Source organism: Myotis myotis, unplaced genomic scaffold, assembly GCF_014108235.1.
Source record: "Myotis myotis isolate mMyoMyo1 unplaced genomic scaffold, mMyoMyo1.p scaffold_m19_p_6, whole genome shotgun sequence".
NCBI classification, from domain to species: domain Eukaryota; kingdom Metazoa; phylum Chordata; class Mammalia; order Chiroptera; family Vespertilionidae; genus Myotis; species Myotis myotis.
Genome location: NW_023416368.1, coordinates 29194272 through 29210640, shown reverse-complemented (window position 1 = coordinate 29210640; position 16369 = coordinate 29194272). Strand labels below are relative to the sequence as shown.

The 16369-nt window shown below is 44.0% G+C and overlaps 1 protein-coding gene across 2 annotated transcripts in view; it reads right to left on the bottom strand.

Moving 5' to 3' along the window:
- NRG2 (neuregulin 2) overlaps positions 1–10920 on the bottom strand; it is a 176148-nt gene extending 165228 nt beyond the window's left edge. The window contains exon 1 of one of the 2 annotated variants that reach the window (XM_036314768.1): positions 9637–10920. In XM_036314768.1, the coding sequence (XP_036170661.1) occupies positions 9637–10327 (691 nt within the window). In that variant the 5' untranslated portion in view covers positions 10328–10920. The remainder of the gene's footprint in view (positions 1–9636) is intronic. The other variant, XM_036314770.1, reaches the window with a different exon arrangement.
- Positions 10921–16369: the final 5449 nt, after the last annotated feature.

Below are 16369 nucleotides of genomic sequence, written 5' to 3'. Positions count from 1 at the left end.
AGAATCTTCTCACTATTGAACTGAATCATCTGGGTTGAGCCTCAGATGCGTCATCTGACAGGGACTATTGTCAGTATTTGACCAAGACAATTTAATGTCACTAAGAGGCCAGTGAATGTTACTAGACTTTTTGGAGAAAGTGTCCCCTTTTGAAAATGAGACTTTGAGCCCTGGCCAGTGTGGCTCAGTTGGTTGGAGCATTGTTGGTACACTCAAAGGTGGTGGGTTCAATTCCCAGTCAGGGCACATACACAAGATTCAGGATTGATCCCCTGTTGGGGCACATGTGGGAGGTAGTGGCCAATCGATATTTCTCTCTCTCTCTCTCTCTCTCTCCCTCTTTCTAAAAAATCAATAAAAATTTAAAAAATGCGACTCGGCAATATGGGAGAGGCCTTCTTGGAAAAACCTCATGTTTTGTCCAAAAGAACTGGACCTGAAAGAAATTTAGCCAGTTTTGTCAAATGTGGTTCCACCCTCATAGGTACCAATCCCAGGCCTTGTTCCTACTTTCCACAAAATCTATCAGACCTTAAAGTCCAAGGAAGGAAACTTTGTACTAGAAATTTCTGGAAACTCCTCTGGTTCTTGGGAATGGTTGCTAAGAAATGGCTGTTACATTTATAACAAAAGCAAGTATGGCAGCAGCCCTAAATAGGAAGGTGGGGAGCACAGAGGGATAAAGTGGGAGAAATACAACCCCAGGTAAGAGGATCTCAGAAATAAAACAGACTATAAAAAGGAAACCAACTGGCCCAGCCAGCATGGCTCAATGGTAGAGCATCCATCTATGAACTAGGAGGTCAGGGTTCAGTTCACAATAGGGACACATGCCCAGGTTGTGGGCTTGATCCCCAGTGGGTAGCGTGCAGGAGGCAGCTGATCAATGATTTTCTCTCATCAGTGATGTTTCTATCTCTCTCTCCCTCTCCCTTTCTCTCTGAAATCAATAAAAATATACTCAATTAAAAAAAACAAAAACACAATTAGGAGTAAGCAGTCTGACAGGCTGCCTTTGGAAGCCCCAGTGTCCTTTAAAATAAGCTTTTCACCTGTGGGCCTTGGGTTCACTCTGTGACAATTGGGTCATGTCGTGATCTGAGACTCTTTTCTTCCTTTTAAAAAAGCTATTCTTTTTGTTATTCCCCCCTCCCACCCCACTCCCTGGAATCCAATCAACCAATGACAATTCTGGGAAAGCTGCACTGGCTGCAGCCCTGCTGGTTTTTCTCATTCAGAGACAGAAATTCAAACAGGACAGGTCATCAAGTGAAGCTACTTGTTCATCCTGACTAGTAAATAAACTCTAAAGCCATACAAAGTTACTCCAGAATAGAGTCATTGATTGGGCAGTGCTTGTGAAATTCATTACTGGCCTAAGCAACATGATGGGGTACTATACTGAGATTATACTAATGGCCACAGGCACCAGTGGGAGGGACCCTGACTTGAGGAAGCTGAGGACAAAGACAAATCCTGAGCCTTCTGCAAGGTGATGACTAGTAGTCCTGAGGACTTACTTCTGAGCTAGAAGAGAACTCCCTCTAGAGAGCCCCGCTCTGTGACCCCCACTAGATACTTCTACACAGCACATGAAGAAGCATTGGGTTCCCACTCCCTGCCCTTTTAGAAAAAAGAAAGATCTAAGAACCAGAACTGACCTCCAGACTCCCCCAAGCTGCCTACTAGGCAAAAAGGTACAACCACCTCTGCTTACTACAGAGACACCTAGTCAGACCTCTTACCTCTTAAGCTATTCAACTTGAAGCATGAAAGGCCAGAGTAACAGTCTAATTGAATATTTTAATGATAGACTAGAATGGAGGATATCCATAAAGCTCACATAGCAAGTAAAACTGGACAATTTTACAGAATGCTAACTAACCAAGACAGAAAGGAAATACAAGCCAAAATATTGATGTGTGTGAGGGAAACCACCTAGAGATAATTCTAAAACTTGAGAAGAATTACTTGCAAGGAAATAAGACGATGGACTACCATGGAAAAGAAATCATAACTGAAAAGCAAAATTTCTGTTCTTTATCAAAATCTCTGAATATGCTCTTCATGATTGATCTATCACTTAGCCTGGGATGTCATTTAAGGAACCCTGAAATTTGTCTAGGTCATAAGTGGTCAGTAGAGAAAGCAAAAGGGCTCACTCCCTTCTTAATCAAATATTTACTTAACCATATTTTAAGTTACTGCTCCCAAAAATCTTACAATAAGATGAAGGATATAAGATACTGAGCCATCAAAAATAATTAAAATGCATGGCATTAAATTGATAAGTGTCATATAATTGATACAGGCCATAAATACTAAAACTCCAAGAATAAGAAAAAATGAGGAATACCTGCCCATTTCTCTTTCACCCTGGTTATTTTCTGTACTACAAGCACATCCCTCTGCTACTGAGAACACTGCTCTCTCTGCATTCAGTAGATTTAATCAGTCAATTTCCTCTCTATCCCTAAGCCACCTCCACCTCATCTATCTTTATTAGAATCCTATCTCAAACTACTTCTCCAAGAAACTTTCCTTAATTCTCTAACCAGGTATAACCTTCCCTTTATGACTCTTCCCCTCCTCCCAAAAGCAATATGTTAGTATATCTTTGTTGTTGTTATTTATTGACTTGAGAAAGAAAGAGAGAGAGAGAGATGGAGACAGAGAGACAAAGAGAGAGAGAGAGAGATGGAGACAGAGAGACAGAGAGACAGTGCATTGATTTGTTGGTCCATTTCCTTATGCATTCACTGGTTGCTTCTTGTATGTGCCCTGACTGCAGATGAAACCTGCAACCTTGGCATATCGGGACAATGCTCTAACCACCTGAGCTACCCGGCCAGGGCTATATGTTGGTATATCTTATGGCATTCATCATACTCTGGATTGGATGACTACTAGTATTCTATCTTTATACTTCTAGACCAGTGATCGGCAAACTCATTAGTCAACAGAGCCAAATACCAACAGTACAACGATTGAAATTTCTTTTGAGAGCCAAATTTTTCAAACTTAAACTATATAGGTAGGTACAATGTTATTAACTTAATTAGGGTACTCCTAAGGCTTAGGAAGAGCCACACTCAAGGGGCCAAAGAGCCGCAGTTTGCTGACCACGGTTCTAGACTGTAAGCTCCTTGATGACAAAGACTGTGTCTGATACAACTTCCCTAAGGCTCCTAGTTGTTGACACAGAGCACATATTCAAATATTTGTTGAAGCAAACATTTGAAAGATAGAATTGAAAGAAAGCTTTTTTAGTAGTACAACCTTGGGGTACCAAATTACATCACTGCCACAATCGAATGAATGATGTCCTGACTTTCCCATGGGCTGGACCAGGTATTTAGCTATGCGGTGACCTTTCTCTCATTCACTCAGTTCTGAGGAATGTTAGTTCAGCTTGGCTTCTATTAGTTGGACCAAGATCAAGATCAAGACCAAGTAAAACATCCCAGCCTAAAGGACAAAGACAAATCCTCAGTCTGTATAAACAGACCAGGGAAGGAAAGAGGAGGGGGAGCCAATGTCCTCAACACAGGGCAGGAAATCTGTGAAGGAAAAAGAGAACCATTTAGGATTCTGTTTCTAAAGAGAAAATAAAAAGTAAAAAGTAACCCAAACATCATGTCTTGGGGGGCGACGTTGCTAGCAGAATACTGAAACCTGCTAGGAATCCTGTGCCTCAGCCACTCTGGAGAGGTCTGCAAGGGTAAATGGAATGTTAGCCACCTCCAGCCCCACCCCAGGAGGCAAGCAGCACAATCAGGTCCTGATCGGAGGCACAGAGAAGAGCTTACAGGCTCTGTCCCAGGGAAGGTCCCTGGAGAGGCTATTTGGATTTCACTGCATGTATAAAGTGGGAAGGGAATGTTATTGTAGAACAAAGCTTGTATGCCACACTCTGTTGGCAGCAACTAGCCAGAAAAAGAAGGTGCCTTTACGTTCACCTCATTTCATAATTACCAAAAACATCACTGCTGATTAGCAGCAAATGATCTCAAGTCCGTGTGAACCTATCTTTTTGACCCCAGATTGGCAAAGCTGGCCAGCCTTTGCCCAGGTACAGCATGTCTTCTTTCATGTCATCCTAATGCCTTTAATGGCCCTCCAGGTTTGCTTCAGTTCCTGCAGCCTTCTGTGGAGCTCACCACGACTCATTTGTGTGCTATTCTTTTTAAAGGACTCGGCTTTCACTTCAATTAAGACAGTCATTTTTTTCAAACTTGTCATAATTTAGTATTTCCACCAGTCAATTCATCTACGTTCCCCAGTTTTCTAAAGACTTCCTATATAATCTCTTGAAATTCATGAACTGGATATATTTCTATGTACAAATTCCAATAAAGTGGGAGAGGAAGGTTAAATCACTAGAAACAAGTGAGACAAAAATCCCCATTTCACAGACATCCAACCAAACTCAAAATTTGGGGGGAAATTTCTTTTACCTTTGTATATGTAAATTATACTAACAGCACTTTAGACCTGGAAAAGAACTCAGGAACAAGTTGTTGAAGACTGCAAGGAGGTGGGGCGCGGGAAGGGGACTTCATTGATACTGACATCATCATTCCTTTTCCAAATTAATGTTCAAAACTGTCACAGACCATGAAACCAAAATGATTAAGAGGGTTAAGACTTCTCACTGTTTAGATTTGTGTATTTGTGTTTTCCCCATTTATCCAAATGGCAACTCCCTGATCCTCTGACATTTTAATGCTACGTTCAAATCAGTTACCTTAAACACAGTACTTCAAACTAGTATTTGAGGGGCTAATTCACCCTGGAATCTAGTCAAAATCAGCTGTAGAAGAATATAGTCAAAATCAAACTCTTCACCAGCAACTGGGTCTTTGGCTTCTAAATGAAAATCAAAGCAATCAGGCACTGTGGAGTTTTCTCTTTCCATATATGGAATCCTGTGATTTCCCACATGGATGCTATTGTGAGATTAGCAAGAATGTGAAACAGTAGGAACTGCTGTATGGGCACAACTGCAGCCCCAAAGCTCAGTATCAAATCTTTGGCTCTCTCCTTTGAGCATCCCAGTTAAGACTCACTCACAAAATTAATTGTCATAGAAAACTTCTTAATGGAAAAGTATCTAAGAAGTAAGTTGGTATTTTCACTCCTGACCCTAGGTTATATTTGTGAGGTAGGGTACTGGTTAAGATCTTGGGTTAGAGTAAAAAAAATATTGCATATGAAGAATTTACTATAAGATTATCCTAATGGCAAAGTTAATATTCTCTATCTGTTGAAAAAATATATGACTACTTGGAAAACATTCTGATTTTAGAGAAATACACATTTTAATAATGTTATTTTACAATTGCCTTAGAGCCAGATAGCTGAGGACGGAGTGAGAAGAAGACTTTTCATCATGTAAATTTTGAGCCATATATGTGTGTTATATATTCAAAAATATAAATACAATTGTATAAAGAAAAAGGCTAACTTGATGTATTTGCTGTTAGGAAATAAATTTAAAATGTCCTCAATAATATAAGATGATAAAGAGGATTGGGACCAAGAGGAAGTTAATCACCCCATTAGTTAATATACCACTCTCTGTAGTTTACCATTTGTTAATTCAAACTGATAGGCATTTTACTGGATGGTTTTCTTCTCCAGCCAGCAAGACCTTTATTCTCCACAGCTCAAATCCCATTAATGCTAATCAGCACAATGATTAAGCACTTTGGGTTAAGTACTCTAGCTGACAATGACTCCTTTGGAAGAAAGGTTCCCACAGCACAGGTAAAGGCTATCATCAAACTCAGCTTTTCAGCACAATACGTAGTGTCACAGATCTGCAAGTTAAGATTGTTTCAGTATTAATAGAGGCTTGCTTTTTTAACCTCACTTGACTTCATCCATTCAAAAGACACTTATGAGAGTCCCACTATAAGCCAGGGGCAGCATCTAATGCTGGGGATAGGAGAGCAAGGAGAAACAAGAACTCAAAGATAGCCCTGGCCTGTTAGCTTAGTTGGTAATAGCATCGCCCTGATACCCCACGGTTGCAGGTTTGATCCCTGGTCAGGGCACATACAAGAAACAACCAAACAATCTGGGCCTGTGCCCTGACTGGGAATCAAACTGTGACCACCTGGTTTATAGGTCCATGCTCAACCACTAAGCCGCCCCGGTCAGTTTCTAACCTAGTTTCACTTTCCCACCTTCAAGCTGTAGCACAGCTGGGTTTCCAGCTGGCTGGGGAAGCAAAGATTCTTTAAATAAACAGCATTTTAAAAATATGCAATCGCTTTTGAATTTTGTGGACCACCTTTCTCTAATATGTGAATCTAAGTGTCAAATTAATTAAAAACTACCCGCTGAACCGGTTGGCTCAGTGGATGGAGCGTCGGACTGCGGACTAAAGGGTCCCGGGTTCGATTCCGGTCAAGGGCATGTACCTGGGTTGCAGGCACATCCCCAGTAGGAGATGTGCAGGAGGCAGCTGATCGATGTTTCTCTCTCATCGATATTTCTAACTATCTCTCTCCTTTCCTCTCTGTAAAAAATCAATAAAATATATTTAAAAAAAAAAAAACTACCCTAAAGAATGTGATATCCCCCAGGAATACACCTTTTCCATCTTCAACAACAAAGTACACTATACTTTGGAAGAAAACTTCATATCAGAAAGTCACAAAGGAAGAATGAGCTTTTTTTTTTAATGCTATCTACTATATCCTGCCAATAAGAAAACCATTTAAAATCATATATATATATATGCAACTAGTTATAGTGTTGCAATCTTCTCAGAAATGCAAAGATTTTATTCAACTCTTTGTCACCAGAGGTAGTTCTTTTGGATGAATGACACACGTTAGATCTGTAAAATTGCCCCTCTGACGATTACCAGGAGGACGGTACAGACTTCAAATCAACATTTCACAGTTGCAGTAAAATTAGCCATTGCTGAGGACCTTGTGGAAGGGGTCCAGTATGACCCCTCAGTGGATGCTACCAAGGCATGTGGCAACTGTTAAGGCACAATATTTTCCTCTATAGAGTATGCTATCCCAAAGTCCTAGCCCACCAAAACACAACTTTCTAGCTCTCCCTAGGAGCCACACCTTTCAGAACCTAGACACATTTAGAGCTGGAACTGGCTAAACAAAGTAACTATTCAACCACAGTTGCTCAATGTAACGGCCCTGATGACAGTCTCCAAATGCCAGTTTCCCTATTTTGCAATGGGTAAATGTGCTCCAAGGAGAAAAAGTTCCCAATGACCCTGAGGCCCAGAGGGCTTTCTTTAGAGATAGAAAACAGAAAATGAATTTGTTAGTTATTTCCTGCTGAGCACAAGGAAGATGTTGTTTCCTTATTTAATATACCATTACCAGTGCATGTTTTCTGTAACCACATAATAGAAAATAAGAAAATGCAGTTTATGCTCTTCTGGCATATTATCACCAGTTTTACAAGTTTCTTCTCACAAACATGTCCTTTAATTTCTACTCCCTTTATATAACCCTCCAAAACTGACATGTGTCTATGTACTATCAATTCAAAGCAAATATTTTTGAGTTCTAAAATGTTTACCTCCATACCATTCCTGCTCCTTGATAATTCATGATATGTGAGGACCTTTTCTTTAGCAGTGATTGCAGTCCTAAATTTATCTTTTTAAGAACTGTACTACACATGCTATTTTAATCATGAGATGACCATAACCTAGAAGCAGACTATATTTCTGACCCCAAATCTTTCATGATCTCTATATTCAACTCTTAAACACTCACTAAACAAACAAGGTATGATGTGGGGGAACGGGGGACTGGAAATAGAGAAGCCAGTCACCCTATGGGGTTATCTGACAATTACCATCAGGTCCAAGTGGATGAGATTGGCAATGTGCTCTGTGCATATTCAGGAGCAACTCGCCGAAATCCAAAACAGAAGCTGCCCTTGGACAAGGTTCAATAAATGTTTTTACTATCTATTTCCCATTGCACAATACAGTTCCATGGCTCCCCAGGGGATCTCAGATAAAATACTTAGCAGAATAAAAAATTAAAAATTCTTAACTGGTCTCCACTTGTCATCATAAAACATTTCAGAACATAAAACCAACATTAAAGAGCAGTCAACAATATTCCACAAAACAATGTCAGAGACAGAAACTGCTATTATCACCAAATGTTTTTCCCTTCTAAGACACTGCAAGAAAAAGAAAGAAAGAAAGATAGAAAGAACACTGCAAGATTCTTCTCATTAAAGTAAAGTAGATATTCTCCCAAGCACTAAACTAAAATGTGTCTTTTGAAGGACGGGGATGGTGGTAATAGTGGGAGAGCCAGGAGTAGGAAAGCTTCCACAAGCAAAAGGCATTGATCTAGAAAGATGAAGGCAGCAAAACTTCCAGTGAGCTGTTCCACATTCTTTGCAACTTACTCAAAGCCTTGTTACACTACCCAGAATCAGTAAACTGGGTAAGCATACCAACTTCTGTGGCAGTCCAGGACATCTATCACAATTCAGTGATTACACGCTTAGAGTCACACCACAAGCACCAAATTCAGCCTCAGACGGGACTAAGTGAAACCCCAACATGAATAAGCATAAGACAAGCTAACACCAAATACTTCAATATAAGGACAATTTGGTTTAAATTTATCTTCCTGAGAAGTAAGTACTAGACTCAGGGACAAGAAGAAAAAATTCTTAAACTGACATTTCTTTCACTTTTGACATGGGAGACCTCCATCCCCAGCTACACAGATATACAGATTTCTATGTTTTGTTTCTTATCACCTGCATTCCTGTGCAGCACCAACATCATGAAGATGAGAGATGCAGTCAATATATCCTGCCAGTAAGATGTCAGAGCTGAACTTACAGCATTGGGCAGAAGTTACTCTATTTCATCCTTATCACTATTAACAGACCTAGTAGGATCTCGGAGAAACAGCCCGAAGAATGTCTGCTAGCTAGTCCTGGAGGTTAACAGAAGGCTGTGCTACCCGCTGAGCAGGCAACACGATTGAGAACATCACGATGGAAAATAAAACCTGAGCCACATGGGCAACAGAAAACAGTAGCAGAAAAAGTCCAACTCTGCCTGCGCCAGAGGTGTGGATGAGCAGACCTGAGAAGCCAGGAGAAGGAGGAGGGGGCGGGGGCCGCCTAGGAGAACTTCTAAGCGGAGGCCTTCACAGCCTGGGAGTCTGCCCAGCTGTTCCTGCAGACCCTGCCAACCTGGCCAAGGCAGGCCCGTGGGAGCAGAACGGGCAAGGCCTCCGAGGGTCACTCCTGATCCACTGAGCCTCGGGCCAACACCACCGGACTTCTCCATTTTTCCTGCCTCTACTGGGCTATGATGGCAGCTTTCCAGCCCCACATGCCATACATCAGCCGCAGATCCCTGCTGGCACAGGCCAGCGTCTCCCCCCGCCCGTCCCCACCCCTGGCATACTTTGAGCCTGATCCTCCTTCTCCCTAATCTCAAACCCCTCATCCACCCGTGCCAGCCGCCCTGCCCAGGGGCGGCCCCACCCCCCAGCAGTGAGGCTCTGCCCGGCCTGGGCACCTGCAGCACCTCCCCGCCCCACCCCCATTCTCCACCGCCTCGCCCCTCCCCCCTTTCTCCAGCAGAGAGAGGGGGCGACTCACCGCAGTCAGTGCACAGGATCTTGCCCACCTCTTTCTTGAGGTTTTTGCCGTTGGTGTCGAGGGGGGCAAAAGCCGTCTTAAAGACTAAGGGCTGCTCCGTGGGCTCCAGGAAAAAGATATAGCGCTGGTTCCTTTCGAGCGGCGCACAGGAGCCCACGCTGATCACCTGCTCGCGCTGCAGCCCCCCGCTCCGGAGCGGCCACTTGTCCAGCACCTTCACCAGCGCCACTCGACCCGAGGCGGGCGGCTCACGGGTGCTGTTGGAGCTGGATCCGCCGGCCGGCGCCAGCCCCTGTACCTTGCCCTCCACCACCACGGGTGCCTTGTACGCCTGGTCCTGCACCGACTTGAGGCTAGGCGAGTAGCAGGCAAGCGACACACCGAAGAGCAGCATGGAGAAGCCGGGGGCCGGGTCGCGCCTCATGCCGCCGGCGGCTGCGGCTCGCGAGCGGGCGGCGGCTCTCCGGGCTGCGGGGCTGCGGGGCTGCGGCTGTTGCGGCGGCCGCGGCTCTGGGGGCGCAGCGGGACGGGAGATGCTGCTGTGGCTGCTGCTGCTGCTGCTCCTGCTGCTGCTCTCGCTGCTGCTGCTGCTCCTCTCGCTGCTGCTGTTGCTGCTGCTGTCGCTGTAGCTGCTGCACGGAGCCTTCTCCAGTGGCGGCGGCGGCAGCGCTGAGCAGCAAACCTGCCGCATCTGGCCAGGCCATTTGGGGGGCTCCGCCGCTCAGCCGCCGCCTTGGGAGGGGAAACAGAGCCTGCTGAAAAACCGGAAACAGCGTAACGTTAGTGCCTGGTAGCCCTCCACCCGCAGCCCGGGGACGTGGCCCAGCTGGGCAAGGGGCAGGCGGCAAGCGGGCCGCGGTACGCAGCGCGGAGCGGCGCAGCGCTCCCACCCTGCGCGCCAGGACCTGGAGGAGGATGCGGAGGATGGGACACCCGCCCACTTGCTCTCTCGCGCCCCCTCTACCTCCGGACCAAGCGAGGAGCGCGGCTTCTGCAGGGGAAGCTGGGGACTGCACTGCTTTAGCGCCCAGCTTCTGGGCCCGCAGGGGCGCGGAAAGGATCGTGCTACCCTTTGCTCCTGGGATTTATCGGCGGGACAGTGGAGTAGTGCGTGAAGAGGGGGCGGAGTAGAGATAACGGATTCTGGCACCCTCCTATGAACTTGGGGAGTGGGAAACAGGGCGTTCCCCTGCCTTTGGCCACCGGCTGTGGCCTCCCGCCTCCTGGGTTGTCCCCTTCCCTGGGAGGACCCTAAAGGACGGCCCCTCATGGAGCCCATGTGCTAGGCCCTGCCACCGCCAGGTGAGTGCTGGGGATCTCAGTCCCGTCTTTTGCAAAGAGTTGGGGCTACATGGGGTCTTGTTTTGGCATTGAGAACACCATACCAGGATTGGTGGTTGGGAGAGGGTCCAGCCCCCCAAGATCTGGGTTCTCTCCAGCTACCAGGGGGGCCAGGCTGCAATCTCATCTTTTTGTTGTTGTTAATCCCCACCCGAGGATATTTTTTTCCATTGATTTTTAGAGAGAGTGTAAGGGTTGGGAGGGAGGGAGGGAGGGAGAGAGAGAGAGAGAGAGAGAGAGAGAGAGAGAGAGAGAGAGAGAGAAACATCGATGTGAGAGATACATGGATTGGTTGCCTCCCACACTCACCCCTAGTCACGGAGTCTGGGATGAACCTGCAACCCAGATACCTGCCCTTGACTGGGAATTGAATCTACCATACTTCAGTGCACCCGTCGACGCTCTACCACTTAACCACACTGACCAGGGCTGCAACTCCATCTTTTAAAATGCCGCTCCCTAAGGAGATGGGGGCTTCCTGGAGCCCACCTGAGAGCCAGAGCTGGCTTATTTTAAAAGTGTGGTGCTTATAAGAGGCAGGAGAGTTTGCTCCACTGGAGTCAGTATCTGATTTTAAAAAGCAAGTCCATGATCTATTCTCTTCCTATGAGTAAGGGTCCAGGAAGTTTTCAATATGCAGCTTATATGCTTGAAAGGTGTTCAGCTCAGGAACTCCAGTGAGGCTTTGGAGACTTTTATTTCAGGAGACTGGCCCAAGGATGTCTGACTTAGGCTAGGACTGTCATTCTGGAAAGGAAGGACCCTTCCTCCTGGCTGTCTAAGTCCTCAAACTTAGCATGCCCAAAGCCAGCAGCATTATCTCCCACCCCACTCCAAATTCCCTGTAATTATTAATGGCACCTTTTTATACTTGGCAACCCAATCTATTCCAATAAATCATTTATTCTTGTCTTATTTTTCCTCATCTAATCAATCACCAAATCCTTTGGCTCTGCATTTTAAAATGTCTTCCATTTATATAGCTTCTCTCCAACTCTGCCATGAATACTGTAGGACCGTCCAGGTGCTCATCATCCCTCACCTGGACTACTGCAAAGCCTCTTAACCAGCTTCTATACCTCACCTCATCACCCTCCTCCATCTTCTGCTGCCAGAATTATTGCATTACTGCCAGAATGTAAATATGATATGCTAATGCCTCTGCTCTCGGGAATTAAGTCCAAGCTCTTCAGCATGACTCTTCATGGGCTCTCTCGACCTAACCATCTCCACACTCTGAAAGCCAAACACTTACCCTAACAACCCTCAGCACACTGCACTGTTTCTTGGTGTGCTTCTGCACGTAATGTCTCGTGTCCAGGAAGTCTCACCACCATCTTGTTCACCTAGAAAACTATTCTCTTTTTTTTCCTCTTTAAAATTAAATCTTTAAAATATATATATATTTTTTAATTTCAGAGAAGAAGGGAGAGGGAGAGAGACAGAAACATCAATGATGAGAGAGAATCATTGATCTGCTGCCTCCTACACATCCCACACTGGGATTGAGCCTGCAACCCAGGCATGTGCCCTGACTGGGAAATGAACCTGTGACCTCCTGGTTCATAGGTTGATGCTCAACCAGTGAGCCACACCAGCCGGGAAATTAAATCTTTATTGTTGAAAGTATTACATATGTCCCCTTTTTTCCCCCATTGACCCCTTCTACGCCCCCCCCCCCACCCTGCCCCAAGCTTTCACCACTCTATCGCCTGTGTCCATGTCGAAAACTATTTTTTTCCCCAAGGCTCAGCTCAGCATTATATCTCACCCCTCCCTTCTATTCCCATATACATACATGATGAGACTAATTCTTCCTCTTCCATGTTACCATGTGCCTCATACTGTCCTTTAAGCAACTGTACTTCAAGCACACTATACGTTAAGCATCAGACTTATACTGTTAGCCAGGCTGCATTAGACCATCAGAACAGTCATCTTAACAGTGGGGACTATGTCCTATTAGTCTTTGGATTCCTATCCAAAGGGACATCTAACACGGTTCCTGGCATAGAATAATGAGGAGCAAATCTTTAGTGAACTGAAAATCAGCTCTTTTAAAGGCACAGCCCATCTTGTTGGCTCCTTCATTGTCCCCCTTTTCATTTCATAGATCACAGATCTTGTAAGACCACTAACTCCACCCTCTCAGTTTTTAGTGGAAGAAATAGTCCCAGGGAGAAAAAGGGACTTAGTCAAGATCACACACAGCCAAGACTGTACTCAATCTTCTGTTTCGGAGACCAAAATAGTGGGGAAGAGCTTGTGCTCTGGGGTCAAGCAGAGCTAGGCTTCAATCCAATTTTTTTAACTTACTAACGTTGGAATGAGTCTATTTCACTCTCCAGGCCTGTTTCCTCATCCATATAGTGGAGGTAATAAGAGGGTCTACTACATAAAGTTGGGTTTTTTGCTCATTATTGTACCTATTCAACGAATATCCAATAGAATGGCCCCTCCGTGCCAAGCACAGTACTGGTCACTGGGTAAGACTGCAGTGAACCAAACTGACACTGTCTGCTCTCCAAGTTCTACTCTAGTTGGGAAGAAGCAGTGAACAAGTAGACGAACAGGTAACTAAACTACTTAGGGTGAGGTGTGTCCTGAAGGAAATAAACAGGATGAAGTGATAGGGAATAACAGAAAGGGGGAGGGAATAACAGAAAGGGGGGAGGGAATAACAGAAAGGGGGAGGGTAGGTCTGCTTGGGTAAGGGAAGGCTACTATGAGGAGATAACATTTAAACTGAGAGGAAAAGGATTTGAAGGATGTAGATTATGTGAGATAAGTGTAGAGTGCTTACAGCCGTTGAAATGAATAAAACTAAAAAAAAAAAAGACCGTACCCTTTTATGTAATGATGTTTTACTTTGAATTTATATTAGTTCACACAAACACTCCATCCATGCTTTTGTTCCGGCCCTCCGGTCCAGTTTAAGAACCCATTGTGGCCCTCGAGTCAAAAAGTTTGCCCACCCCTGGCTTAGAACAATGCCTGGTGCAGAGTAAGGAACAAAATTAAGGTTGAATATTATTGATATTTTACTTATACCAGTGATTTTCAATCTAAGAGCTGAGAATCTAAGTGGTGTGTAGTTATTGCACACTAAGACTATCTGTATGTTTAAAAATGTAATGCAGCCCTGTCTGGGTAGCTCAGTTGGTTAGAGCGTCAGCCCAATATGTCACAGTTGTGGGTTCAATCCCCTATTAGGGCCCCTACAAGAATCAACCAATGAATGCATAAATAAGTGGAAACAAAACCTCTCTCTCTCTCCCTCCCTCTCTATCTCTCTCCACCCCTCTCTCTAAAATCAATTTAAAAAATTATTTGTAATGAAAATGCAATGCAATTTTTCATTAGTAGATACCACTGGGAGGAATAAAAATACATATATATTCTTGCCTTGGCCAAAGTAGTTAAGTGGTTAGAGCATTAACCCTCACACCAAAAGGTCACAGGATTGATACCCGGTCAAGGGCACATACCTGGGTTGCAGATTCAATACCCAGCTCCAGTCTGGGCATGTGCAGGAGGCAACAGATCAATGTGTCTCACATTGATGTTTCTCTCTCTCTCTCTCTCTCTCTCCCCCCCCCTCCCTTCTACTCTCTTTAAAAACAATAGAAAAATATCCTTGGGGGGAGGATTTTTAAAAAACACATATTTTTGCCCTGGCAGGTTTTGAGCATCAGTCTGCCCACTGAGGGGTTGATTTCCATCCAAGGTCCCATACCAATCGATGTGTCTCTCTCCTCTCCTCTTCTCTCTCTCTCTCTCTCTCTCTCTCTCTCTCTCTCTCTCTCTTCCTCCCACTCTCTCTAAAATAGGCAATGGGAAAAATATCTTTAGGTGATGATTTACCAAAAACAAACAAAACAAAACAAAACAAAAATCATTCTCTCTCTTTTTTTCTATTTTAAAGTATAACAAGACTGTCTAGGATGAAGAAGACTGAATCAAGGTGAAGAAGAGTGTCAAGATATGCTACCATTTTTGTCTTTTTTAAACATATATAAATATATAAATATTTGCAGAGCATAAATTACCTTTGAAAAGACAGCAGTAATTAAAACAATAGTTGGCTCTGGAAAGGGTACTGTGTGACTGAGGAATGGGGTACAAGAAGGATACTTTTCATGGTACTCCCTTTTGTAACTTGTGAATTTATATCAAGTTCATATACTACCTATTCAAAAACATTTTGAAGAGGGGGTCCTCTAAACTTTTACTGTTGCTTAATTATTTTGTGTTGCTTAATTTTTATCATGTATTTTCTCAATCATAAGCTACTTAAAAGAAACGGGGGGGGATCGACTTTAAAAAGTAAAACTATTTTCAAGGGATTCCTTAAAATTTTTCTTACCTTAAAAAAAGATTCTGGCCCTAACCGGTTTGGCTCAGTGGATAGAGCATCAGCCTGCGGACTGAAGGGTCCCAGGTTCGATTCCGGTCAAGGGCATGTGCCTTGGTTGCGGGCACATCCCCAGTAGGGGGTGTACAGGAGGCAGCTCATCGATGTTTCTTTCTCATCGATTTTTCTAACTCTCTATCCCTCTCCCTTCCTCTCTGTAAAAAATCAATAAAATATATTAAAAAAAAAAAAAAAGATTCTGGCCTAGCAGGTTTGGCTCAGTGGATGAAGTGTCAGCCTGTGAACTGAAGGGTCCCAGGTTTGATTCTGGTTTAGTGCACATGCCCAGGTTGCAGGCTTGATCCCCAATAGGGGGTGTGCAGGAGACAGCTGATCAATGATTCCCTCTCATCATTGATGTTTCTATCTCTCTCTCCCTCTATCTTCCTCTCTGAAATCAATAAAAAATATATGTAAAAAAAAGAAGATTCTAATGCTTAAAAGGTTGGGAATTATTTCACTGTGAGTTTACCTTCTTGAGCATGCAAAAGTTACTTTTGAAATCCCAAAACCACTATCCCTACAGAAGGTGGGGACTTAGGAAGAGACTTCTAAAGGGAAGAAAGGTGCCTGTCCAGTTTTCCTCAAGGTGTGATGCGTACGAGGACAAGTTTCCAGAATTAGCCTCAGGCATTTAGTATAAACAAGCAGGGTATTTGGTTTCCTAGGACAGCCTAATTGTATATTGACTTTTTCCTGAGGATAAAGTGAATTAATATGCATGTCTTAGAAAATAAAGCTTGATATTCTAAACCTGCTAACTCTTCATCATAAATTCAATAATTGATAATAAAAATAGTAATAGCTACCATAGATTAGTGGCCTATTGTGTCTATCTTTCCATCACTCAATGACATTGCATTTTACAAATTGAAGAGACTTCTGGAAGTTAAATAACTTGCCCAAATGGCAGAATGGGGGTTCCCATTTAGGCTTGCCCATTGTTGAAATGCTTACTTTGTGCACCAGCAAGTCTCT